The sequence below is a fragment of the Lates calcarifer genome, linkage group LG3, assembly GCF_001640805.2.
Source record: "Lates calcarifer isolate ASB-BC8 linkage group LG3, TLL_Latcal_v3, whole genome shotgun sequence".
Classification (NCBI taxonomy): Eukaryota; Metazoa; Chordata; class Actinopteri; family Centropomidae; genus Lates; species Lates calcarifer.
In genome coordinates, this window is record NC_066835.1 from 17,299,530 (window position 1) to 17,326,279 (window position 26,750).

Genomic DNA, 26,750 nt, shown 5'->3' on the forward strand with positions numbered 1-26,750 from the left:
AGTCTGTTACTGGGTGCGTGCAGTTTGAAATACATGGTATGTACCAGGCAGGAAGGGTTTAACTAAAGGATGCTCTTAGTTGCATTATGGGAAATGTAGGATCTAGTATTTTGGGGATTTCTCAGCCTGTGCTGCACTGATTTTACACTTAAATCCTTAATATTAATCCCCTTTAAATTTTTGAAGTGTGAGAACAATAAACTAATTTAATTTCACGCATGTAATCTTAATAATCTAGTTTTATCAAGGCCAAATTTATCTGTTAGGGGGCAAATGTTTGCTGTTGACCACCTGCTGTTTATCTGAGAATATGTCTCATATGAGTAAAATAACTGAGGGCTAAAACCAGAGGCTAATAAGGGATCTCTCTACAATAAAACAGTAGTTCATGATGTATTTTGTTGGTGCACATTCCCTGGTAAAAGTCCATTTATATGCAGACTTTCTGGAACCCCTGTGTACTATTATATGGATGATGCACATATTTTGAACGTTGCATCCTCCCCTCATCAGGGTTGAAGGCAGATCTGCAAACATGTTCAAACAAGAAACATGCAACACTGAAACTGCACGTCTGCAGATAGATGCATTTGTGACTTTTATTTTAAGGCAATTATTTATGTGGTTTTCAGGAAATATGAAAACTCTAGTGACACATGTCAAACATCTTTAGACACTGCATGTCATGAGAGGAAGGAAAGCAGTTGTTGCATCTTTTTTTTCTCTCTGTCTTTTTCTGTTTTTCTGCTGCCCTCTGCCTCTCACGCTCCTTATATGGGAAAGGAATTAGTTGCGCGAACAAGGGCGGAAACACGGCGCGGTGACGGCTGGGTAAACTCACCGACATACAGGAAGAAAAAAAGACGAAGCTCAGTCTGCTCTGCAAAAACCCTGCTCCCTGCACCCCCTCCACCCGCGGACACACGGCGATAATAGAGGACCAAATCACTGCTTGACCAGTTTAGCAGGTAAGCAGCGTGCAGTTGTTGCTCTTTGCGGTTTGTTGGCCGTTTAACGGTTTTCCTTGAGGGTTGAGAAACATGAGCTAAAGGAGGCAACAATGCGTCTCCGCTTCCTCTTAATCAGAAATCATTTATTGAAATCGGTGTGATGCTAACACACCCCGGTTAGCCGTCTCTGCTAGCTTGCAAAAAAAAATCTAAGCTTGACCACTGACCCGACACAGACCTTTTTAAATGTTTTAAATCTTTATTTAACCCCTGACTTCTTCTTCTTCTTCTTCTTTCCCTCGTTTGCTCGAATGTGGCAACTTCTTTTTTTCCCCTGCAGACTAGAGCAACATTAGCTAACACAGGGAGGGGTGTGTGAGAGGAAAAAAAAATCCAGGAAATGCCGAAACACACACAAGACACTCAACAACAGGGAGGGAGGAAATAACAGACACAAATTAGGCTAACAACGCGTACAGCCTTATGTGTAGTCTAATGTCTTTACTGCTTTTAGAAAACAAACAGATTTTCGACAGTTATGTTAGCTAGCTCTTTTTCTGTCGACGGTGTTGTGACAGAATGTGTACCCCCGTCAGATTTGTCTCCTCATCGATGAAACCGCTTTCTGTCACACGTTAGCGTCAGTTAAGAAAGTAATTTTCGCCTTTAGAAACTCGGCCTTAACAAAAAAGTGTTTTATATATCGTAGTTAATCGATGCTGGGTCAGTGGTGAGCAGTTTCTGGGCGAGGGGAGACTAAATTCGCCGGGGACGCAGAGTTCCCCACGACACCAACCGCCGGCACTGCTAGCTAGCTAGCTAGCATTAGCCGCGCTATCTCTCACCCATCCCTGGCCGTCTGATTGAAACCCCGGTGATCGCATTAACATCAGCGGCTTGAACTTGATTTGTTTGGATTCTTTAGCCGCCCCCGGAGTAAGGACCGTGAGCCAGGTTAGAGCTCACCGCCATTGCTTTGGCCTACTTCTGCCTCTGCGACAAAGAGGAAATGATGTGTGTTTTTGTTTTATTCAGCGCAAATAAGATGGAAAAGGCTGTACATACGCTCTCCCCTTTATGTCTCACCCCCTCCCCTCCAGGCAGAAAGGCACAAACCCTCACCCAGGCCTAACCTACTTCACTGTCCCTGCATACTGATGGTGCTTTATGCAGAATATTTCTGCCATATGTCCAGAAAAGTAGGTCTGTAAATTCAGCCTGCAGTGTTTTACTTATTGGAGAAAGACCAGCAAGAGCTATAGTGTAGAAGGAGAGGATGTAATCCATGTAAAGTGAATTTTTCCATAGTCCAGCTCAGGGGCAAAGTCTGGATTACCACCTGAGAAACTCCCCTGTGCAGCAAGCAGCACACGCCCTCTGGAAAACAAACAGATCTTTACAAGTTTTGTAATTCCTTTGCAAAATAACCTCACGTTGGTGTTGTGGCCTTCATCACAGCATATGATTCATGCATTTATGTCCTTTGTAGACGTCGTACCATGATACTTATATACTCTTACTGTGGAATTTAGTTTAAAGGACAAGGCTGGTGATATTCTACATTTGTCATTTGTCAGTCTCAACACTTTCTGACTTCCCTACCTTGTCTGTGTCAAAAACCAGGTTACAAATATGTAGTTTCTTTTTTTGAAAAAAGACTGAAGCAGCTGGACACTGTTGTTTTTAGGAAATATTACTCAAACAGAAGGAAATAGTGCATTTCATTTTCAGTAGATTTTGGTTTTGTGAGTTTTCACAGGTTGACATTAACTATAAGGGTCCAAGCTTATGCACATCAACCCCACTCTCTTCTAGTTTTAAAAGTCTGCTGTGAACTTCCTCCATCTCCTGAAGTTGTGGTTAAGCCTGACTTTTACCCATCTTGCCTTTTTATAGCACTTAAATCTAAGGAAAATGTTATGGCAGGCATGATTTCCTGTCTTGAGTCATGGCTATATCTGCTCTCACGTCTTTGGAAAGCTGTTTCTTCTTCCTTTTTGACCGTGGAGTTTCCTTGGCGGTCAGTACTTTGACCATATGTGGTCACTTTTAGAAAATGTTCTCAAGCATTTAAACTGATGTAGCAGGGCACAGAGTACAGTCACTGCGGGATTTGAGAGAAGAACTTTGTTGGTGTCCTTTATAAACAATACAGTTAGTCCTTAACAATACCTTTTCAAAGCAACTGCCACATCTAGGTGTGTGTTTCTTGGTGTCTATTACTCCCACATACACCTTTAGGGGCCACTCCCTTCCTGGTGAGTCATTTCTCAGCTGAAACCAGGAAGTGTAAGAGATGAACTCTGGTATCTGCAGGTATGCTATAAGTGTACCTTTAGCCATAAGCATCTTAGACATGTAGGTCAAGGGTAGTGAGTGTGTCCTGCTATGATCTAATTTATCTTCAAGGCTCGTGGAGAAGTTAATTTACAACCTCTGTCTGAATGAGTGAGGCAGGGGAAGAGGGAAGTTAATGTATTTTGTAACAGAGCTGCCACTTGTCCTGTGAGAGTTGGACGTCATCATGAGACTTTCAGAGTTATCAGACGTTTTGTCTCCAGAGGTGACGAGTCATCACACCAGTAAACATTTAGTAACAGTTCAGCAAATCACTTATCAAACTTATCATAAGAAAGAGAAACTAAATATTGTCTAAGTACAAGAACCATGCCTTTTATAAATGTTTTTAAAATGAACTAAATTTCTACTTTAAATCCAGAGCTAATAGTAAGTAAACAAGATTATGAATCTGACCAGAAATTAAATGATAGCTGATAGTTTTCAATTTGGGCTATAACTTTCCTTTTATTTCTGAACAATCTGTGAATTCAATTTTGAATAATCAATCTTTTAGTTTATAAAATGTGAGAAGATGGGTCAAGAAGGACCATTGTAAATTCTTTTAATTTTCAAATGTTGTGTTTTGTCTCATCAGTGGTCCAGAGACAAAATATATTCAGTTGACAATAATGCAAAACAGAGAAAAGCAGCAAATCCTCACAGGCGAGAAGCTGGAAATCAATCCGTTATCAAAATATTTGTAAATTACTGATCATTTCAGCTCTGTTTTTGATGCTGCACTCTAGTATTCAAGTCAGTTTGCAACTCATTTAACAACCTCAACTCCTTGTCCCCCGTGTTTATATCCAGGAAAGTTTCTTCTTTTTATCTTGTAGCTTCAGCTGTCACAGCCAAAAACCTTAATCGCTCCCAGTCATTTTAATCTAAAGATTTAGTTCAGTGCCTCTGTAGTGAAAGTGAGACGGCAGCAGCAGGTTTATCTCATGGACTCATTAGTGAGAGTGGCTCCGTGTGGCTCCATTCACCGTTAGCCAGGTGTAAGTACCTGAGACTGGAGACACTCTCAGCTTCACAGATGAAGGCAGTGTCAGGTTACAGCCGTCTTATGTAATGTGAGCTTTTCTCATTAGGGGTGTGTGTGTGTATCTGTGAGTGCTTCAGGTGTAAGATTAAGATAGACTTGGATTAAAGTTAGTTAATCATGTACTTGAATGGGTAAGTTTGGAGTGTCAGTTTGCATGTTTTTCTGTGTAACTGCTTCCCAAGTTTTTTGTTTTTTTTTTTGCTGCTGCTGCTGCCTTTTAAGTGTTAAATGGTTTTGTTGTGAAAACATGTTCAGACGACATAGCTGGGATAACAGGGCAGGTCTACACTCCTCACAGACTCAGCAGTAATATGTAATGATCTACATACCTTTACTCAGCAAGTCCTGGCCCGTGCACCAACAATCCCCATTCATCTTCCTTTTTTTGGTTACTCAACCTCAGACTTTCCCTACAGGGCTGGAAAAAAGGTGCCTTAAAATTTGCACATTTAAATTTTTTGGCTCCAGGTATTCAAATTCTGTGGGACTTGGGTCTGAGCTTCAGGTGAATTCCAGTGCAGCCCCTACATGCTCTGTAATAACTGATCTTGTATGTTTATTTTTTGCATGACACAAAGTTCAGGTTTGGTCTGATAAAACAGTGTCGCAAATTGCTGGATAATTTTACCTACTGAATTAAACAAGAAAATAAACAAAAGTAAAAGTGCTGTTCAGGGCTCATGAAGTACACATGATGTTATTTTTAATGGTTCACAAGCCAAAACAGTTGGAAACATCTGCACTAAAATTATGATCAGACTGTAACAGAGCTCCAGTGATTAGGTCAATGGTATGGGAAATTGATTAGCAGCTATTTTGATAATGCAATAGTCATTTTAGTCCATTCAAGATGGTAAATTGAATATCTCTGGGCTGGACAAAACCACACCAAAAATGTATTTATTTAGGTTAGAAAAATGTAAATTATTGTTCCTTGCAGCCCTAAGATGTAATTTTAGCGTGAACAGTGAATATTAGGTGAACCATAACTCTCACACTCATTTCTTTCACAGTTTTTAGCTTTACCAAGATTTACATCTGATTAACGGCAGTGACACACATCATTTTAAGCCTTGTGGGGCTAAATCAACCAACTGCAAACGTTCCCAGGACTTCAGAGCTCTGCTGTTGTTATCCTACCCCATGTAGCTAGTTTTAATTGCAGTGATTGCTTTCATCTTGTGTCCCAGGAGTAATTCACTCCCCCAATTAGAAGGCCAGAACAGAAAGCACTACTGTGCCTTTGATAAATAAAAACATCTGACCAAGATGGCCAGATTTGGTCAGAAACTGGCTCCTGGATCCAAACGCTAAAAGATAAAATGTTAGCATATTTACTTTGGGTTTTGTTGAAAGTAAACTGAGCTGTAGAACCAAATAGATTAAGTCTGTTTAAAAAAAAATGAAATTATTGTTGTGTAAAATTTGCTTTAAGTCATGCAAATGCTCTGTGTTTACTCTTCTGGTTTTTTCGTCTCTCAACCCTGTTGTTTCCACCTGACAGGTATGGCAGAGTTGGCGAGTCTGGTGCAGCGGCTGGAGGTGGCAGTGGGCCGCCTGGAGGCCATGTCAGGCCCTGGAGGCAGCGCTGGAGATTCTGCTGGTGGAGGTAAACATCAAGTATAATTATTATGGAACAAGCTCTCTACTATATGTAACATGAATAGGACTCCTGGTGATAGTGTCTCTGAGTGAGATATCCTTGTCCACTTTAAGTATACGCATAGTCAGAGAAATTATTTGATTTCTTTAATTATTTTGTGTTTGTACTTTATTTTGTTTCAGTGAATAATTTTTTTTTCCATAAGATGGCCTTTTTTCAACCATTTAAATGCATTTGTTTCCCTGTTTTTTTCCTCACAGCTGTATCAGCGTACGTTGAGGCCTTTGATGAGATCGTCAGCGGTCCCGTGGCCCAGTACGTCTCTCTCAGCCAGCAGATAGGGGGCGATGTCCAGAAACATGTGAGTCACAGTTTTAGATGCAAAATAATACAAAACGAATCTGTTAAATAGAGTTGCTTGTCATTTCTGTTCATGAGGCTGTGTCAGTCTGAGACATCAGTGAGTCTCTGTGTTTTTACATATTTTACTGCTGATGACCTTCCCAAGTAACGCTATGTCTTTAGCTCTTTGTTTTTTTTTGTCACTGTACAAAAAATGCAGAAACTTTCTTGAGGAGAGTTCAAAATTTTGGCAAATGCATTCAGAAAAAAAGTAAAGTATGTAATTTATTGTAAAAGTGTCCAAAACCACTGGAGATGATTTCACCTTTTTTAAAACTTTCTGAATTCCCTCTCTTGTCCTTTCAGGCAGATATGATGAAGCAGGCATTCTCCAGTCAGAGACAACTCCTCGTTAAGGCCTCGTCCTCCCAGAAGCCCTCTGATGTAAGTTATAAACACACTTGGTAATTGCTCAGTTCATCAGTCAATGTCTTTGCTAAATAAACAGGACATGTTTTCACGTTTTCCTCCTGTCTTAACATCCCTGCAGCCCCCTCACTCTTCTGCACATCACCTTAAAAGCTGCACCTTAATACCTGAACATAAAAGCATAAATCCAGGATCTTTTAATTGTCTTTTTTTTTTTTTTTAATGTGAAAACTTGTGTCGTCTGTTTCCCGTTCAGGCAGTTTTGACGACTCTCATGCAGCCCGTGTCCAAAGCGATCCAGCAGGTGCAGGCGTTCCGCGAGCAAAACCGCAGCTCGCCGCACTTCAACCACCTCTCTGCCGTCAGTCGAGAGCGTGCCTGCCCTCGGATGGGTCGCCATGGTGAGGCCGGGGATTGAAGCAGTTAACGGGAGAGGAAACTTTTTATCAGTGTGGTTTCTGTGTGACAGTGAATGACTGTGTGTGTGTTTGTGCGTTGTTTGTATGCTGTGTGTGTGGTGGGTGGATAAATGGGAGTATAATGGCGGGAAACAAGCCCCTCTTTGATTCTGTCATCGCTGTCTGGTGAGCGACAGTTTCTTGGCTGACACATGGACGCCAGCAACAGAGCCGCACTGTTACAGTTTAGATGATTAACTCTGTGTTTGTTGTTGTTTTGGCTCTCATGAATAACACATCAGCTTTTCAAACACATATAATAGATTCATTCTTTGTGCGCCCACTCCTGTATCTCAAAGATCTCATCATAAACTTGTGAACTGAATTTATTACTTTCACCACTTCATTTCCTACAATCTAAAGGAAAAGTTTGACATTTAGGGGCAACATTTGCTTTGCTGCCAAGAGCTGTATGAGAAGATTAAGAGCACTCTCATGTTTGTATGTTAAGCTACAACCAGGAGAGAATAAGCTTAGTTCATCATCAAGACTGGAAACAGAGGAAAACAGCTTAGCCTGGCTCTGCATTATGGAGCTAGAGCTAGCAGACAATTAGCTCAACTTAGCTTAAGTTTAAGTATCTTAAAGACTGGAAACAGGGGGAAACAGTTAGCCTGGCTCTGTCCAAAGGTAAGAAAATCAGACATTAGCATCTTTAAATGTTGCTGTTTATCTCTACATGTGTTTAATACAGACAAAAACTAAAATGTAAAGGTGAAAAAACAAGAAAGTAAAATATTCTTTTATTGGTCAAGTGAGAAAAGCAGCCAGCAGATATGTTGGTAAGCGACAACTATGGTCACAGGCTGCATTTGCCTTTTCCAGTAAGTGCATAACTCAAGAGAGTATACTGTGTACACAGTGTACTATCTGAAGTACCTGATTTGCTGATACAGCACTTTATGTTAAGCTAAGCTAACTGGCTGCTTGGTGTAGCTTCATATTTACTGGACAGATAAAAGATTCGTATCCATCTCAGTGAGCAAGCAAATAAATGTCTTTCCCAAAATGTTGAACTGTTCCTTTAACCTCAGCTCCGACATAAATTCATTAATGTTTAAAACCTCTTTATTTCTTTGTCTCAGGCTCCTAAACCGTGCCCCTACGTTAAAGAGATGCAGGACGCCGCCATGTTCTACACCAACCGTGTGCTCAAGGAATACAAGGAGAAGTAAGTGAAGCTTCTGTCTGCAGCAGTGACGCTGTCCACACACTAACTTTAGATGTAACACAATAAGAGTCTAGAGGGACTCCATATGCAGTTTGTTCCTATTTTTTTTTTATGTTGTAACATCTGATAAATAAAACAGTCACAGGTGCCTTTCAAATGCAGCCAAGCAGTTTGCAGGGACCCATCTGTCTCCTCTCCTTTACTTCCTCCAGGCTGTTGAAGTTGAAGCCTCACAGTTTTACTGAGTCAGCACTGCCACACAACACGCTGACGCACGCTGCTGGTAGACTTCCTGTATTTAGACCTGAAATCAAAGCTCATGTGTTTACGAGCAAACTTGAGCTACAGTCAAGTTAGAAGGTAGAAGTCACTAAAACCAGCCTGTTTTTTTGCATCAAAACGCAACATATTCAAATTTTTCTTTGAGCTCTCAGCAGAGTTGAATGCAAAACGGTGATCCTTTAGCCAAATACGAGGCAAAACAGTCAGATCGTACAGTATAAATCTTAGCTTAGTGGTATTTTAAGTAAATCTCTGATTGTGATTCAGTGTCTCTGGCACTGTCTGTTTTCCTGTGGGACATAGAGACCAATGAAAAGGAAAAATAAACTGCTAGAGGGAGGAAAATAAATGTACAAAACCCAAGATTTTAATTCAACAAGATGATGAACAGACCATCCTGCTTCCTTCCTCAACAGGGACAAGACACATGTGGACTGGGTGAAGGCCTACGTCTCCATCTGGACTGAGCTGCAAAACTACATCAAACAGCACCACACCACCGGACTGAGCTGGAGCAAGAGTGTGAGTCTGAATGATGAATTACAAATAAAAGAAGGATAAAATGCACCTATAAAGCAACTTTACTCTGACTTACCGTGAAGTAAGAATGACCTTTAACAGCACTGATCACATGAGCGATCACATGTATAATCTGTGCAGCAACTGGAACTGGAGACAACGATGTACTCCAGTGAATTGTTCCTTTAGCAGCAATGTGAAATTTACAGTCTCTAAAAAATAATCGGAAACTGTCTGAAATGGAAACAATTAAAAAAAAACTGCAAGAAAGAAATTCCTGTGCTGGTGAACATGGGCAATCAGAGATCATCTAATAACAGGAAATTAGCTCCACATTGACAAGTTCAGACATGGGAAGTTGCGGCAGACAAAATCAAAGCCAGCTTCGCTGATAAATCCAGAAAAATGCTGCAACTATCAGATGTTCAAACCAAAAGCAAAAGATCTAAAGCTAGAGCTGCAACAGTTGTTAGTAAAACAACATCTGCTGTTTCCAGCGTCTTCAATGTGAAAATTTTATGCTTTTCTTTGTTATACATGACAGTGAATTGAATATTTTCTGGTTTTGCACCATTGGTCAGAGAAAACAAGATTTTTGAAGATGAAATTTTAAGTTTTTCACAAAGAAAATAATTGTCAGATTAATTGACAAAGAATAGTCATTAGATGCAGCCATGTCTATGTACTACTTTAAATACTTTTATCTGTTAATAACTTTTCCTGAACACAGTTATTAAAACAGTTTATCAAATCAAATCATTTGTTGGTAACAATATTTCAAATTTTCTGTCCACCTCAGGGTCCCATCGCTTCAGCCTCTGCAGCTCCTCCCAGTGCTCCTGCTGGCGGATGTCCTCCCCCACCTCCTCCTGGACCCCCTCCTCCCCCCATGGACCTGAGTGGACCCTCTGGTGGCGGCGACGATTCTGGCGCCGACGCTCGTAACGCCTTGTTCGCCTCCCTCAACAAGGGATCCGACATCACCAAGGGTTGGTAGCTAAAATGACATCACATGGGGCTTTTATTGTGAAACAGTTACAGATTTATGAATATTTTGAAACCCCTAATTCCCTCTGCCCTCGACCTCTCCAGGCCTGAAGCATGTGAGTGACAGTGAGAAGACTCACAAGAATCCTGCCCTGAGGGGCCAGGGTGCTCAAGTGCGTACCGGACCCAAACCCTTCTGTTCCTCTGCCCCAAAACCTGCTGCATCCGCCACCCCAACCCGCACTCTGCCGCCTGTGTTGGAGCTGGAGGGGAAGAAGTGGAAAGTGGTACGTTGTTGGGACCACCCTCTAGAGCTAGAGCTGAGTTTATCCTAAGTTGTAGTTGCGTTATCCCTGCGAAAAGCAAAGCAACATAAAAAGGTCAGAGCCGTATCAAAAATGTAGATTTGTTGTTTTTGAGGCTTTTAGCTGGAACAATTTGTTTATGCAGCAGGCTGCGAGGAAATGAGTCATTCAGCCAGAATTACTTTTATTTAGCTTCTTCAGTTTTAAATCCTATTTTAAACTCATACCGTCTCATCAACTCTCGCGCTTTGTCTCGTGCTTAAAGTCTTTTTCTCCCCTCTTCTTCCCCCCTGTAGGAGAACCAGGAGGGAAGAGAGGACCTGGTGATCAGCGACACTGAGCTGAAGCAAGTGGTTTATGCTTTCAAGTGTAACAAGAGCACCCTGCAGGTCAAGGGCAAAATCAACTCCATCACTCTAGGTAAGAAGAAAATTAACTGTTGGATGTGTAGAGGAAGTTGAATTCACTTGTCAGACTTGACTAAGATGGAGGTTTTTAAAACCTTAAAAGATTTGGTGTGAGGTGAAAGGATATTTTTAGATTCAGTGTGACTTGCACTTTCTGAGGATATCATTATCGTCAGTGTTCATGAATAAATGTCCATAAATCTGTTTATAAATCATTGAAAAAGAAGCTCTTTAGAGCTGCAGAACCTGCCTGAGAATCATCATGTTTTTAAGTTTTCTTCAGGATCTAAAGTAATCTGGTAATATGTATCTGTAGATTTAATGGTACATTACAAACAAGGACTGCTAATAGCTAATTCTGCTTACTTACTCTTACTGTTGTGCCAACGTGCACAGCTAACTCCACGGCAGTACTATATGTGCTGCATTCATCCTCCAAAACCTGCATTAACTGACAAACAGAAGTAAGACTCTCTTTAAATGACTAATCTCTGGTAACAAAACCATAACACAGAAGCAGCTGCAGGCAAACCCTTCAACAACGCAAGATTGGACTGCAATTGTGAATGAAATAAACTGTATGGAGAAAATGACCTTTTATATTAAGACTAAAATGTTAGAAATATACCAAAAAACACTGGGATAAATTGATTAAATGTGTGCAGCTACAGTAAGTTGTCTTTGAAATGCCCTACCTACTGTGCAAGTTTGGTTTTTCCAATGTCAGCCCACTCATTCAGTTTGAAAACATCAGGAAAAATAGCCAGGATAAAAAAATGGCAATACAAAAGCTGCAACTGTGTCTGTGTCAAAGAATAATTGTCCAGTGTGATTGAGAAAATAAATACAACCTGTTCTACCCACCAAAGACCAAATCGTGTCAATCACATTCCAGACTTACTCTAAATATGTGTTTGTTTCTCTCCTTTAGACAATTGTAAGAAAGTGGGTCTGGTGTTTGACGACGTCGTGGGCATCGTAGAGATCATCAACTGCAGGGATGTCAAGGTCCAGGTGTGTACGAGATGAAGTGGTTCTTCTTATTTGGCTCCTGTCCACTGTCCTGTCACTGTTCAGCTGTTTTTGTTTCATGCTGCTGAACATTAGAGCATTTTTCATGTTTTATATTCATGTAGTTAGCTGTAGCTTTTGGCCACAGAGCAGCTCCACTGTCTTTTGCTCAAGGAAATTTAGACGCCTTTTTTTCTATATATATATATATATATATACCTAGGTTATGGGTAAGATTCCCACCATCTCCATCAACAAGACGGACGGTTGCCATGTTTACCTGAGCAAAGACTCCCTGAAATGCGAGATCATCAGCGCCAAGAGCTCAGAGATGAACATCCTGGTACCCAAGGATGACGGAGAATTTGTGAGTATCCTGTCAGGAGGGAGGACTGGTACTTTGTTAAAATGTTAACATGATGGTGTTATGTTGAAGTCGTAGTGGTGACTGTTGTGGGAAGATGAGGCGAGCTTCACTCTTGTTCACGATGTCAGGACTGTTCCTTTACCTGTCAGACGAAGCTGAGCAGATCCCCTCTCTGTCTTTTTCCCTCTTGCAGACGGAGCTTCCTGTTCCCGAGCAGTTCAAGACCGTCTGGGACGGCCAGAAGCTCGTTACCACAGCAACAGAGATCGCCGGATAGACAGGGGCAGCATACAAAATGGCCGCCCCTCCTCGACACCATCCCCACCACTTACCTTTTTTTTTTTTTGCAAACGCCTACCTGACTGATCGACCACCCTACCAGCTAACTCTCACACTGTAGACTGAGATTCGGACCTCATGCGTTTTATCCCCCCTCCTTCTTTCCTTATCAGCCAATCACAGCTTAAGCTGTCCCTTCCTTAAGCCAATGAGAGGACTGCTCGCTTTTACCTGGAGCAAATCCTCCAGCCAATCAGCAGGGAGCAGCTTGTCATTCAAATTGGTTTTCCCTGTGAGCCAGTGAGCACTTTTCAAAAGCATTCATGAGTTTTGCCAATAGCTGGGATGCTCTGTATGATATTTTTTATCTATCTGGATAATGCTAAACTAAATTTAACATGTAGAATAGCCAACATGGGGACGGGGATATCGATTCCTCCGCAACAAAAGCACTGCAGCCAATTAGGCTCCACTATCAGGACGCTTCAGGTTTTTCTTCCTCTGTTTCCTCTTCCTGGTCAGGAGGGGTCGGTGTTTTTTAAGTTGTGGCCTGATAGGTTTCTGTTTCATTATATGCAATTCTCTGGTGAAGCACTTGGCGAGCAAAAGCCTTTTTACAGAGGATAATGGCATCCATATCACCTCCACTGATGTTGACTGTAAAAATATAAAGATTCATAGTGGATAATGATATTAAAAAAAAAAAAAAAAGATCAAGGTCAGCACTCTCAGAGCACATAAACAGGAGTGAAAACGAGTCGTGTGCAAAACCACTGTCTATTTCACATCAAGGATCTCTTCATCTAGATGATGTTGGTGCAATTTAAAAATAGCAGGAAACCTTATTATAACTCCATGTGCTTTCCTTCACATAGGACATTCCCGAGTATTAAAAACATTCCATACAGAGGCGAGAGGCATGTAAAGAAAACGTTTGCGGTAAAGAGCAAAGAGATGTTGATACAAAGTGGAAGCGAAAGAAAATGAAAAAAAAAAGGACTGAATGATATAATCACTGGTTGTTGTTGAATGCTTCACCTCCACCTCAGTCTCTAGATTGGAAATATCTGCTGTAATCATCTGTATAGATATGAATAATTATGAAATAGTCTTAAATATTAGCCCTCACCATCAGCATCTCTCCACTCGCTCCTGCACTCTTTGGTTATCGTCAGCTCTTGCAGCTGTGAAGCTCTTTGCTGGTTAGTATTTTTTTTATATTGTCTCTTTTTTTTCTTTTACCTTTTTATTTTTTTGGGTCCAAAATCAGAAGTCTGCTCATTAGTACTGGAGACATCATTAAAAATGTTGCAATAAAATGAACATATCTTGGTCTCTCTTTATTGGATTAAACATGTAACAAGTACAGAATCAGTATCTCTGTTAAATTATGTACATTAGGAAAGAAAACTTGAGGAGAACTCACAGTGGTAAAGAACATTTGAGACTGTAGTTATAGTACTTAACACAAACTAGCGGCTAAAATTAGCATGGTGTCAGAAACGGCATCAACATGCTCCAAGTGATCAGTGCAAAATGAATGAATTACATCCTCTCTGCGTTCATGCTCCGGTTACCAAGCTTCATGCGATTTATATTGCTCTTGAAACAATTAATTTCAGTTACAGCAGCCTGTCACTATGTTTCACTCCTAGTTGACCTAACGCCACATTGAAGGTGTTTTTTTTAGCGTAAATAAGGCAGCAGGTTCGCGTCGAACCACTTCTTGGTGAACTGGAGGTGGTCTCCCTCTGTCGCCAGAAAAAACAGCTTTCCGGCTTTGTCCATAGCTGCCAGACCCAGGCGATCCTGAAGGTAGAGACGCACAGACTTTAGATTTATGCTTTGCTCTGTTTTATGAGTAGCTCTGCTCGTCTGTTAACAGCAGGGGAACAAACTGAGATTTGTGTTGACGAAAAACAATGACACTTAAAGGTTGCCTGTGGTTTTTTTCATATATTTTTGCACTGGCCTCTATTTAAATACTGATAGATTAACAATCCTCAAAGTAAATCCCATAAAGACCGTTACCTCTTTGTAGAGAACGCTCTCCTGGAGAGTCTCTGTCTCTTTGGCCTGGCCGGTTTTCAGGAAGCCGAACCACTGCGAGAGGAACCAGGAAGCTGCTTTATTACACCCAGTATTTATACTTATTATTGTACTGATACATGAGTGTGTGTTCTGTGTGTTACCTCACTGTCGACAGGATCCACCACAGTGTCCTGCAGGAACTTGACCATGACGAACTTCTCCAGCAGCTGAAGATTCTTCTTGTAAGTCTCATTTACACCCTTTACAGCAGGAAGACATCAGAGATACAGGCTGATTATAGTAAACACATCTCAGCAGATGTAAACCCAGCTAAGTGGATTCTAAATGTTGCGTTTGTTCACAGACTCCAGGTCTGATCTGGTTTTGTTCAGTCCTGTATCCACCTACTGACCCTCTCCTGATTGATGTCGGCCAAGAACAGGCTGTGCTTCTTGTACAGGTCGTCGTTTAACGGGTCGTGCCAGTACTGCGCCTGCACCAGGCTGACAACCACACACAAAAACACACACACAGAGTCAGCGCTACACATCAGTTAACAAACAGGGACAACAGTCAGTCAGTCAGGGCTGTGAGAACTCACTGTTTCTGAATCAGGTCAGAGTATGCTCCGCTGTTCAGAGCTTTGCGTATCATGTCACAGATGTCAGAGCTCTCTCCGGGACACCTGGGCAGCCCGTACACGCCTGAGGAACGACAAAGATGGCGAGAAACATTCTTGTCAAGACAGAGCTTATGATGATGATGATTCATATTCACACAGTCTTCCAGAGTTTTTTTTTTTTTAAAAAGATGGAGGTACTATAAATAAAGGTGTTGTCTGGAGATACATAGTCACAGTGTCGACATGGAGGAGAAGTCTTTAAAATAGCAAACAAAAACTGCATTTGTTGGGGACTATTTTCTGCTGCGGATGAACACATTTGGTGTAGCAGGTATTTTCAATGTTTTTAACAGGTCAATGAAAGAGAAATTTTGATATGCTTCAGAAGAACAGGCGATAATTGTAGCTGAGATCAATTCATTGTTGGATTTGATCTTTTTAAGAGATTTGTTGAGAATAAAAAAAGAGAGTGCCTCTTAGAAATTGCCTAATATTGTGTAACAGTTAGTGTGGTTAGGCTTAAGAGTATAGATGTGTTTTTTCCTGCCAGCTTTGCTCCAGGAAGTGAGCTGATGTTACCTTGGTGCTGACCGCCGACGGAGATCAGGGTTTTCATTGGTGGAGAGGGACAGCGCTGAGCCACAGCCCTCCTGTGAAGAGAGGAACCGGGAGGGATCAGAGCGAGCTTCCTCATTCTTGTACTTACATGCTCCAACAAGAGGCCGCAGCGTGAGAGTGAACATTACTATCCTGACACTCTCAAACAAAACTGAAGTCATCTCTATTCCTTCACTCTGAGGAAGAATAAGGCAAGAAGGGGAACATACACCCACACAGCATCCGTCCAGTTTCTCCTACAATTCACATAACAAAACCATTCAGTGTCCAGAACGGGGAGTTACGTACAGAAATTGCGCCCCCTGGGAGAAGCCCATAGCGTTGTATCCTCCCTTCAACTTGGGGTCCTGAGCCAGCTGACCGCACACCTCAGACACCTGCTCATTCACATCCATGAAAAACCCATTTTCTGTGTCCTGCAGGGAAGACAGACATGAAAAGTTCAAACCATGACAGACAGATTAAAAAGAGGAGAACGAGCTCCGTCCACGAGCAGGGGGAGATAAAGTCACGGTGTCACGACGGATCAAAGCAAAAAGCAGCAGAGTCGCACTGGTTTGCTATGAATATTAACGCAGAGAAATTACATAGTGGAGTTGTAAAGGAGCCATTTTTCTGATGTAACTTGTGCCACCATCGCTGCAAATACCACAGAATAGGGAATCCTTCCATGTCATGTGGATGTATCAATCAAAGCTGCTGTGTGACTGGTTCACATGCAACATCCTTGGCTAAACATGTCATATTTTTACATGCATTGTGTGTTTGTGCGAGAGGAAAAGGGAGAGTTTATTTTCTATTCAAGGCCCTGAATTAATTTATGTATGTATAGGGAAATTAAACAATGTGTCTGTGATCTGGATCTACTTTTTTTAGCTCAAAAAACACTGTAAAATAACATTATATGGATAAAAGATAACTTTAAAATTCAAAATGGATGCATAAAATAATAAATAATAAACTACAGATAAATTACCTTCATAAAACATGTGGCACTGTCTGAGGAGGTGCTGTACAATGTGAGGGAGTACCTGAATGACGTTTTTCCCAATCATCAGCGAGAGCACGTAAATGCCAGGGATCTCCTCCTCGATCATCTTCTTTATCGCTCCCATGCTGAGAGGGTTACAACAGTTGTCACCTGGTGAACACACACATACATACTTTATTATCATTTTAGACTAATTATTATTTGAATGACACAAATAAACATCCATACATCTGCTAAAAAGTCATAGAAAAAATACATTCTTTATGACTTCAGAAGTAGTTCAAAGTCCACTGCTGTTAAAACACTTTGTACCCTGAGAGAGGCACCTCAGCCATCGTTGTTTAGGGAGAAGAGAAAGTTCTTTGTTTGTTTATTTGTTTCTTTCACTTCCCATAACTGAATTTTCAGAGCCAGGCTGAAATAGATTTAGTAACCCTTCAGACATTAGCATGGTTCCCCATCTCTGAGGTGACACACCACACCTCACCTACCTCATACTAAAGGTTATGTTAGGTTTTTACTTCCTTACTCCTACTGTTTGTGTAAAAGTTCACAAGAAGTGGTGATTTTTGCTTTTACTTTCACTTACAAAGTGGACAATAATATTAATGGACGCATAGAGTTTTATCGTGGTAGAAGCTGTTCTGCAGGATAACTCTCCCTCTCTGATCTGAAAAAAGACGACACTCCCAAGATCAGGAGCTTTCTTTTAGTTTCTGTGTATTTTTGTGGAAGTAATTAATTAAGTAATTAAATAGTGACTATTTTTATAATCAAATAAATAATTTGAGTCATTTCTTAAAGCAAAACTGGCAAAAAAGCTCTGGTTTCAGTCTTTAAAATGTGAGAATTTGATGATTTTCTTTGTCTCATACAATACTAAATTGAATGTATTTGGGTTTTGAACTGTTGGACAAAACAAGTTATCTAAATACATACCTGCAACAGGCATTTTCCACTCATTTCTGACATTATATAGATCAAACGATTATTATCAAATTACTCATGAGATTGACTGATAATGAAAATAATTGTTAGTTGCAGGCGTAAAATATTAAATATCCCTCAGTTTAAACATCGTGTAGCTTCAATAAAGAGCTGGAACAAGCTGAATATGTACCGTCAGAGCTGAATAAGATGATTTTCTCAAACTTACAGCTACTTAATGGAAAATAAAAAGGGGGAACTGGAGGTTAAAAAAAACTTTTGTTCATAATTTCAACTCGACAACTCACTATATGTGAATGTTTCTATCCTTTCAGAGTAACAGTGGGCAGCACAGTCACTCACCCATCCCATGCCACAGCACCAGTGGTACAGTCCCATTGTTGGAGTCATAAACTGGGCTACCAGAAACCAGCAGCACTGGACCAGCCAGGAGGAAGCACAGGAGGGCTGCTGCCATTCTGGACCCTGAAAGAAGAACCCAGAAACAGCAAGCAAGGATTTATCTGCACTGCATTTTAAAAACACAATATAGGCCACAAAGAAATAAGTTGCTTTTTAAAGATGTACACTGATTCGAGTTCTCTGAGAGTTTCCAGGAGGCTGTTCGGGTGTCAAAGTGCAACAACAGCAAAGGCTTGATCACAGTTAAGTTTTCAGAAAGAAGTCAGAAGTCTCTGCTCTGATGATCTAAGACTCCTCCCAGAGATCAGAGGACATGTGAGCTCTGAGAGTGAAACCCTGAAAGTGACAAGGAGCCAATCTAAACCTGGTGTAATGTGTGATCTACTTCAAGGCTTCATCAAAAGCCTCGCTGCCGAGTTTTGGCATGGGTGACCTCTCCAAATCTTTAGGCTCATGTAGGTGTGGCAGTGGTGAAGAAACACTCAGATCTTTAACTTAATCAAAAGTTTCAATAACACAATGTAAAAATACTCGATTACAAGGAAAAATCCTAAAAAGTAATCTTTGTGCAGAAAAATGTCGCTTCACATTAAATATTTCAAACTATTTCCTCACTGGGGAAACGCTAGCACATAAAACTATCTGCACAAATTAAAATATATGTCTGCTTTGACAAGGGATCAGAAACTGTGTGGTCAGACATATCAGTCAGTCGTTGGGCAGAACAGAAACTAAGGTGTATGCTTTCACTTCTTTATAACAGCTCCGAAAGAGTCTCAGATATACCAGCAAAAAAACAATGTTAAACCAGTGACTGAGTCCAGAGATTATACTTTGGCAACATAATTTCAATGGGTCAAAGTTAGCTCGAACAAGCTAAGAGCAGAGGTTTTACACAAAATAATCACATGACTAAATATATTTTCGTAATACGTAGTACTAAAATTAAGCTAGGAAAAATGTTAAAATCAAGCCAGAATCTAAATAAAACATGTACTTTTATTATAACAAGCCTAATTATTATGAAAGATATTATTAATCTACAGACGCATTACTCACCGCTCACTTCCTGCCTCTGTTTGTCGGTTGTTAGTTGTCACGTGACGATGTTTAGACCGAATAGCCAATCAGATTCAAGTGAGCGGGGTCAAAAACAAACGCGGGACTATGTTGCCAGATTGGGTAGTTTTCCGCCCAGTTTTGCTCCAACATCAATGTAATTCAGCGATAGTTGTCAGTACATTTATTTGTACACTACAATTAGGAACTATTAACAGCGCATTCGGCTTATTTACTTTGCTCAAATGTAAATACCATAGGCTAAAATGGGGCTCAAACTGTAGCCACCAGTGTATTTCAAACATCAAACATTTCACATCATCTGTTTACATTCGACTACTTATTTTCTCGGTCAAATTTGGCAACACAGAAGTGGGCGGAAATGTCTAACTTGTGACTGTCGTTTTTAGTGATTGTCTCCTTTCTTGTGCGTGAATTAATCTAACCTGTGACGATATTGTGGTTATTTTAACCTCTGGATAAGTTTTATTCACACCCCATGAGGATACGTAACGGTGGGACCTGGTATTTTAACTCAGAAACACCGCGCTCCAGCTGCTAGCTCATTAGCTTGCCATGCTAGCTCGTTGTGAAAATCCTTGGCAACAACAATCTTGTTCGGGTTATTTAAACGGTTAATTAAAAGTTTTAAACGCCGAGCGGCTTCAGGGAGAGTACAACAAAGAGAGGTGGTAAAGTCTAGGATGTCTCTTACGTGTGAGGAGCCCGCGTTAACGGGGAGTTACGATGTCGTGGGATCGTTTCCCAAAAGTTTTGGTTATGGGGTGGAGGAGGCAGACATGGAGGAGAGCTCCACACCGGCTGACAAACCGAGGATACTGCTGATGGGGCTGAGACGGAGTGGAAAGTCATCCATCCAGAAGGTATTTTCTAAATTATATAAACGTATAGTTTTTATTTTTAAACCTGTACCTGCCCTTAAATACACCAGTCAAGCAAAAAGACGGAACAATAGTAGGAAATATTAACGCAATTTAACACAACAGCTCAAATATTAGGTGTTAATTCAGTTATATATGGATTGTTTAGGTGGTTAGTTGTACTGCACTTAATTATACTGACAGATGTCTCTGTTTTATTCTCTTTATTATCTTTATTATTTACAACTTCAGTATCCGATTTATTTGTATTAGACGTTGCATTTTGTGTCCATTGTTGTTGCTACATGTATGCATTTTAAACTCGTCATATTCATTTCAATAAACTAATAAATAAGTCAGTTGTAGTGTACTTGTAGTTTACCTTAATTATATTCAATCCACTTAAATGTAAAGTTATAATCGTTACATGATTAAACGTCCGACTTTCCCGTATTTTTTACAAACTTGTTTTGCTGCAGTCTTATGGAAAACGTTATTGTCTTTTTCACAACCATCATCAGATGAGTTAAATAATCGATATTTAGCCTAATTAGCACCTTTCTGACATTGTCAACAAAAATGGAATCTTATGTTTTATTGCTGATGTGATGTTTTTGATTGCAGTACATCATACAAATGTATTTAATAAAGTGGCCACTGAGATTTTCTCTTATTTTCCAGGTTGTTTTCCACAAAATGTCCCCCAATGAGACTTTGTTCCTTGAGAGCACCAACAAAATCTACAAGGATGACATCTCCAGCAGCTCCTTTGTCAACTTCCAGATCTGGGACTTTCCCGGACAGGTTGACTTTTTCGACCCCACTTTTGACAGTGAGATGATTTTCAAGGGAACTGGTGCTTTGATCTTTGTCATTGACGCTCAGGTAGGATGAACTGAAGCTCATTAAGTTTAAAATGCTTCCTGGGGTGAGATGAATGAACATGTCTCTTTCTTCCTGTGCTGAATTTGTCTCTCCTGTTGTCAGGACGACTACGTGGAAGCTCTTGGGCGGCTGCATCTCACTGTATCCAGAGCCTACAAAGTGAATCCAGACATCAACTTTGAGGTGTTCATCCATAAAGTAGACGGTCTGTCGGACGACCACAAAATAGAAACACAAAGAGACATTCATCAAAGGGCCAACGATGATCTGGCAGATGCCAGCCTGGAGAAAGTTCACCTCAGGTGAGTGTCTGACATGTCTGCACAGGTCAGACACTGAAAACTCTTCAAGTGCCTGAGGGGTTTGAGAGAAGGATTTGGCTGCAGATCACTCCTAGAAACCAAGTTAATTTTTGATAATTGTAGTCTAACGGCAAAAGTTTATTCCCCTTAGAGATCCAAAGAGAGAAAGATGTTGCTACCTAACAACTGAGCAAACAATTACAATTAACAACTGTGAATTCAGCCATTTTGCCCAGATTAAATTTTGGTGTCAGTGAAGGTCTTTTCACGCTGTTTTTTCATGTGATTAATTCACACATCAATTTAATTTTTTGAACTGTTGTTGTTGTTCTGAGTACTTTCACAAAGAATGTGAATATTATGTGGTAAAAAAGTGATGGATTTTTTTAGAGGGAGTTTGATTTTTCTGATCTTTCATACCACAAATAAAGACATCACAATCACACAGACTGCCAGAGGCTCCCCTGGGTCAAAGGATCCTAGTAGTTGGTCGTCTGCCTTTTGCATTCTTTATTTGTGTCATGCTGTAAGTTTAGTGAGCATTTGTGATTAAAGAAAACTGGGTTCACCATCTTTAAATCTTTGTTGTGTCTTCACCCTCCTCTCTTACTTTCCCTCCTCAGCTTCTACTTGACCAGTATCTACGACCACTCCATATTCGAAGCCTTTAGTAAAGTCGTCCAGAAGCTCATCCCTCAGTTACCAACGTTGGAGAACCTGTTGAACATTTTCATATCTGTATGTTGTTTGTATTTTTCTCACTGTGTTTAAATACAGTAAAAGTCTTTCTATTTGCACCTTTTCTCATCAACCTCCTTCATGTTCTCCAGCACTCTGGGATTGAGAAAGCCTTCCTGTTCGATGTTGTTAGCAAGATTTACATCGCCACAGACAGCTCCCCTGTCGACATGCAGTCCTACGAACTCTGCTGTGACATGATAGATGTTGTCATTGACGTCTCCTGCATTTACGGGTGAGAAGCATTGCACTTTGCAAGTGTTGGCAAAGATCATATCTTTTTTTAATTCAGAGGTTAAAGCTGTTTCTCTGTCTCCTTACTCATGGCAGACTAATGGAGGATGGCAGCGGCTGTGCCTATGACAAGGAGTCTTTGGCTATCATCAAGCTCAACAACACTACAGTGCTTTATTTGAAAGAGGTCACAAAGTTCCTCGCTCTCGTCTGCATCCTCAGAGAGGAGAGCTTCGAGAGGAAAGGTGGGTAGTTTTAGCTTTTATAAACAGTTCAGTTGGTATCATTAGACAGTGGTTTGATTATACAGGATGTCCGAAATGTTTCTTTAACATCTGAAAACTGTCTAAACTGTTCAAAAAGTGGTCTGATCCTCCAGTTTTATTTAGAGTATGTCCACACTAAAACAGTCCATGTTTTCTCTCTGTTTTTGCTTCAGTCCTCACTACGCTGGTCTTTAGCTGGCTTGTTTAACATTTTAAAAAGCAGACATTTTAGAAAATGGTCACAATCACAAACAGGCAGCTTAACTCTATAGCAAAGCAAAGTTTGTCATTTTGAATGCCAATATGTATGGCAGATTATACAGTTTAGATGTTTTCAGTAAGCATTTTGTGATCATAAAATAGTGCAGCAGCACAGTAATTGCTGTTTGGTTTGATTAACAGGCAGCATTTGTGACATTTAATCAAACATTTTTAATGTTTCTGACATTATATTTCTGATTGTCTGACAACAGAAACACAGAAATATGTAAATAAGCACTAAAATGTGAGTTGAGCTACAGTAAAACACAGTACAGGACAGGAATGGGTTTAACAGAGGTAGTCTGTGTCAAGTTTTGTTGTGTGCCGACTGAAAGAGAACAACAAAAAGATGATTTTAAAGAAACAGTTCAACACTTTGGGAAATTATTTTCTTTTTTGTTGAGAGTTACATGAGAACATCTGTTCAAAAACCAAAGTGTAAAACAACTTCCTTGCATCGTGTTGTTACGAAGTTTCAACCAGCGGAGGCCTCAGGAAGTTACCAAACAGTCCACCAGCATGAAATCTGTTTTTATGCTTTGTGGGTTTTTTTTTTTTTTAATCGATTATGACTTGATTTTGTCTGTTTTCAATCTTTGCGCTAAGCTGCTGGGTGTAGCTTCATATTTATGTGCAGACATGAGAGTGAAATCAGACTTCTCTGTCTGCAAGGGAGTGAATAAAAATTGGAAAATATCAAACTAGTTAATCTTTATCCTATTATTGTTTTGCTGTTTTAATGTGGAGGAGGATTAGATGTGTTAGTGTCGAGCTTTGGACTCTCTCACATTGGAAATTAAATGCTTTATTAAATAATCTCTTTTCAGGTTTGATAGAGTACAATTTTCATTGTTTCCGAAAAGCCATCCATGAAGTGTTCGAAGTCGGCACCTCCGTCTGGACGCCAGCGAGTTCATCCAGCAACAACCTGAGTGGATTAAAATACACTGCACTGAATGGAAATGCTGTTTAAAGGGAGAAGAAGAGACGAGTGACGAGTATAATTCTTTGGTTTACCTGAAATGCAGCGAGGACGCACAATGTGGAGAAATAATATGAAAGCGCACACGATACTTGTCCAGATGTTGCCTTACTGTGTGCAACTGAATGTGAATCGATTAGAAAAGCAGCTTGTGAACTGAACTTCCTGCAAATGACTTAGCCACTGACTTTCAGAGAGCTGAAACAAGCCATTGGACTAAATCTAGTCTACCTGGTTCTCTGGTTTGAGAAGAGAGGATGATGTCTGTTGTTCAGATATATATTTGTCCAACATTACAGGTCACATATATAAAAAATCACACATACTATAGTTTGGTTCCTGCTTCCTGAACATTTATTGGAATGAAAATGTTGTGTTTACCTTCATGGCCAGTTAATCCCATTTACTCTTCAACATAAAGGCACTTGTGAAAGAGACTTGTGGTACAGTTTAAACCTGCAGTACGAAACTTTTGTCTCCGCAGTGAGAGTAATTACAGCCTGTGTTTGTCCTTGTCGTCAATCACTGCGATCCCTCCACTGAATCCTGAATTTCTGGCCACATCAGAAATGTTTCTTGGATGCTTCCCAGGTTTCTACACCACAGGCTCCGCCATACTCCTAAGCCCCCTTTACACAGCCTGTTCAGAGCTGGAATATGATGCCATTATACCGCCTCGCCATCCCTTATAAAAAGTACGGAGGCAGATTGGGGCAGACGTTTGGGGGTGTTGTCCCACCTCTAAGCCAGCAGGGGGAGTAGTCACAGAGCCTACAGATGGCGACCCACGTTGAGGCTGCTGTGATACATCTCACGCCTTTGAATCTGCGATCCAGGTTCTGTGTGTCAGTCAATTAAAGGCAACATAATCAAGGATCTTCTTAACACCAACATAGCACAATGTCTTTGTAAAAATAGCACGGTGCAGGGATGGTGTATTTTTGTGAGCCAACCCCAGAAGTTAGCATCACCCTTACTCCCTTGACAAAAAGCCAATGGGATTTTTTATTGGTTCCATTAGCTCTTCTACAAAAGCCTTTCTTCTTAAAAAGTTAGTTATAGTTTTCAAGACTGTGAGTACAAACACAACAAGGCTGTAAAGTTGGACTGGTGGGTAGATTGGTTTTTGTATGTGGTTTTATGATGTTGACAACCTCTAGTCTCATTTAGCCATTTGTTTAGCAACTGCCTTTTTTAAGACAAAGCTTAAAAAATCACAAGTGAGGTATTTTGTGACATATTTTATGTTGATAGCTAGATAAAATAAAACTTGAAAATGTCTTGAGCTTGTGTTAAACCCACAGTCTTTATTTCAGACATTTAACCAAAAACCCATTGACTTTGGGACGAGGTAACCGGCTGTGCTAAAAGGCTAATTTACTTCCGGGTTTTTTTCTGTCGCTATGGTTACTCCCCTGTTCAGCTATGGTGAACCAATCACTGCTCGTTGACGCAAATCGTGTCACAACTGGTGCGCAAGGGCGGGAATGTTGCCATAGACACCAGATTTAAAACTCTTGATATACTGCGAAATCCGGAGAGATTTGTCTGGCACTGATAGGCTTAATCGGCATTGTGTGAATTTGTGTGGTGAGGGCTTGACTGTAACAGACGCTCATTTTTATTTATGTTAAAGTCTTACTCTCCAGCTTTAAGTGTTCGCTGTCAAACTGAGCTCATCGTAAAAGCTCCATTGACTCAACCAGAGACAGACCTAACTGCATTTCCACGAGCTACCCTTCACATCCTGCAACGGTACAAACTTTACCTTGAATTATTGCGTTCTTTAAGTGGCTTTAATCCCCTGTATGAAAAACAAATCATGTCGAGCACAGTGTTTCTTAAATGTGTTTTGTGTTGATAATGACTCATGCAACTAGCGACCGGGGCTCTGCTCAGGATCTCCTCAGACCAGCACTGTGCCAGTTATACCATTAGGGCTTCGGTTGATTAACGGAGCGGGCAAAAACAAGATGGTGTTAATGGAGTCTGGAAATAACTGATGACGCTTTTCACTCGGACAAACCTGCCACGCCAGCTGATGGCTGACTTTTTGTAGCTTAATGGACATTTTGGCCAAATTTACTACACAAAGATTCTGTTTGTAGTAGTTTGTTTAACGTTTGTTTTTTTTCTTTCTTTCTTTTTTGTGCGATCGCTGAGTGGAATGATTTATTTTTATTATTGTGCGTAATTCCTTTAATAAAATACATTTCATATATTGTTGAGTCAAGCTTAACTGCAATTTTTATATGGAAGCCCGTCTCTTCCAGTTATATAAAAAAAAATTACCATCAAACTTAATTATAACATACCTCATAATTTTGAGTTTACAAGATAATAAATCTTGATTATGAGGCACAATCCTCATTATTACGACTTATAAATAACAGATATTAGGTTGTAATCCTAGACATATAATTTTTGTTCTTTTTAATATTAGCCACCTTTTTCTTTATAAATATTTTTGTCTTCCTTATATTTAAGAGATACTTAATCGCAATTATAAGTTCGTTAAGAATTCACCACCTTACTATTTTTAATAATTAAATTTTTCACATAATTATCACACTCAAAAAACATGATCATAATTATATGTTTTATGTAATTACAAGATATGAAGTCATATTTATGAGGCTTTATTTTTTCCTGATGATTTTGATATATTACCTCGTAATTATGAGAAACAAGTTTTCATTATTCTAACTTAGGAAAGTTTGTTATAATTCTAATAATTATGTTTCTTATTGTACTACTGAGCCATGATTATGAATTTTTTCCAAGCGGCAGCACTGGGCCTCCATAGATCCTACTTGTGTATCCTATTTAATAGTTTGTGATGATTATGTATTTTGTATCTAACTTATCCATATGTATCCAAACACAGTTGAACCACTGTAAGTAATGGGTGTGAACAGCAGATGGCAGCATATTTACACGTAAGTATTTGACATTTACACTCAAAGGAATCAAAGTTTATATTTTCCTGGAAGACCCATAATATATTTCTTGTTTAAAAAAAAAAAAAGGTTTAA

The 26,750-nt window shown here is 40.1% G+C and overlaps 3 protein-coding genes across 5 annotated transcripts; 2 read left to right on the top strand and 1 right to left on the bottom strand.

Moving 5' to 3' along the window:
* The first annotated feature begins 801 nt into the window (after positions 1–801).
* Positions 802–13,818, top strand: cap1 (CAP, adenylate cyclase-associated protein 1 (yeast)). The gene is given in 14 exon segments (XM_018705210.2): positions 802–968; positions 5,840–5,944; positions 6,199–6,299; positions 6,647–6,724; positions 6,966–7,076; positions 7,078–7,110; positions 8,253–8,338; positions 9,037–9,142; positions 9,939–10,128; positions 10,232–10,413; positions 10,728–10,851; positions 11,770–11,852; positions 12,073–12,216; positions 12,410–13,818. Coding segments are annotated over 13 exon segments (1,425 nt in total). The 5' UTR covers positions 802–968; positions 5,840–5,841; the 3' UTR covers positions 12,494–13,818.
* ppt1 (palmitoyl-protein thioesterase 1 (ceroid-lipofuscinosis, neuronal 1, infantile)) lies at positions 13,815–19,990 on the bottom strand. 3 transcript variants are annotated; one of them, XM_018705214.2, is made up of 10 exons: positions 19,882–19,990; positions 18,048–18,170; positions 16,798–16,907; positions 16,055–16,182; positions 15,728–15,798; positions 15,128–15,230; positions 14,939–15,029; positions 14,688–14,786; positions 14,527–14,598; positions 13,815–14,304 (listed from the first exon to the last, which is right to left on the bottom strand). In XM_018705214.2, the coding sequence occupies exons 2-10, from the start codon at positions 18,160–18,162 to the stop codon at positions 14,182–14,184; spliced, it is 912 nt and encodes a 303-aa protein (XP_018560730.1). In that variant the 5' UTR covers positions 18,163–18,170; positions 19,882–19,990; the 3' UTR covers positions 13,815–14,181. The 3 variants fall into 3 exon arrangements, with proteins under 3 accessions (XP_018560730.1, XP_018560727.1, XP_018560729.1); XM_018705211.2 differs by lacking the exon at positions 19,882–19,990 and adding an exon at positions 19,167–19,324; XM_018705213.2 differs by lacking the exon at positions 19,882–19,990 and adding an exon at positions 18,273–18,430.
* Positions 19,768–25,936, top strand: LOC108903131 (ras-related GTP-binding protein C). Its single transcript, XM_018705215.2, has 7 exons — positions 19,768–20,050; positions 20,729–20,932; positions 21,035–21,234; positions 21,858–21,972; positions 22,065–22,207; positions 22,303–22,451; positions 23,561–25,936. The coding sequence occupies exons 1-7, from the start codon at positions 19,871–19,873 to the stop codon at positions 23,704–23,706; spliced, it is 1,137 nt and encodes a 378-aa protein (XP_018560731.1). The 5' UTR covers positions 19,768–19,870; the 3' UTR covers positions 23,707–25,936.
* Positions 25,937–26,750: the final 814 nt, after the last annotated feature.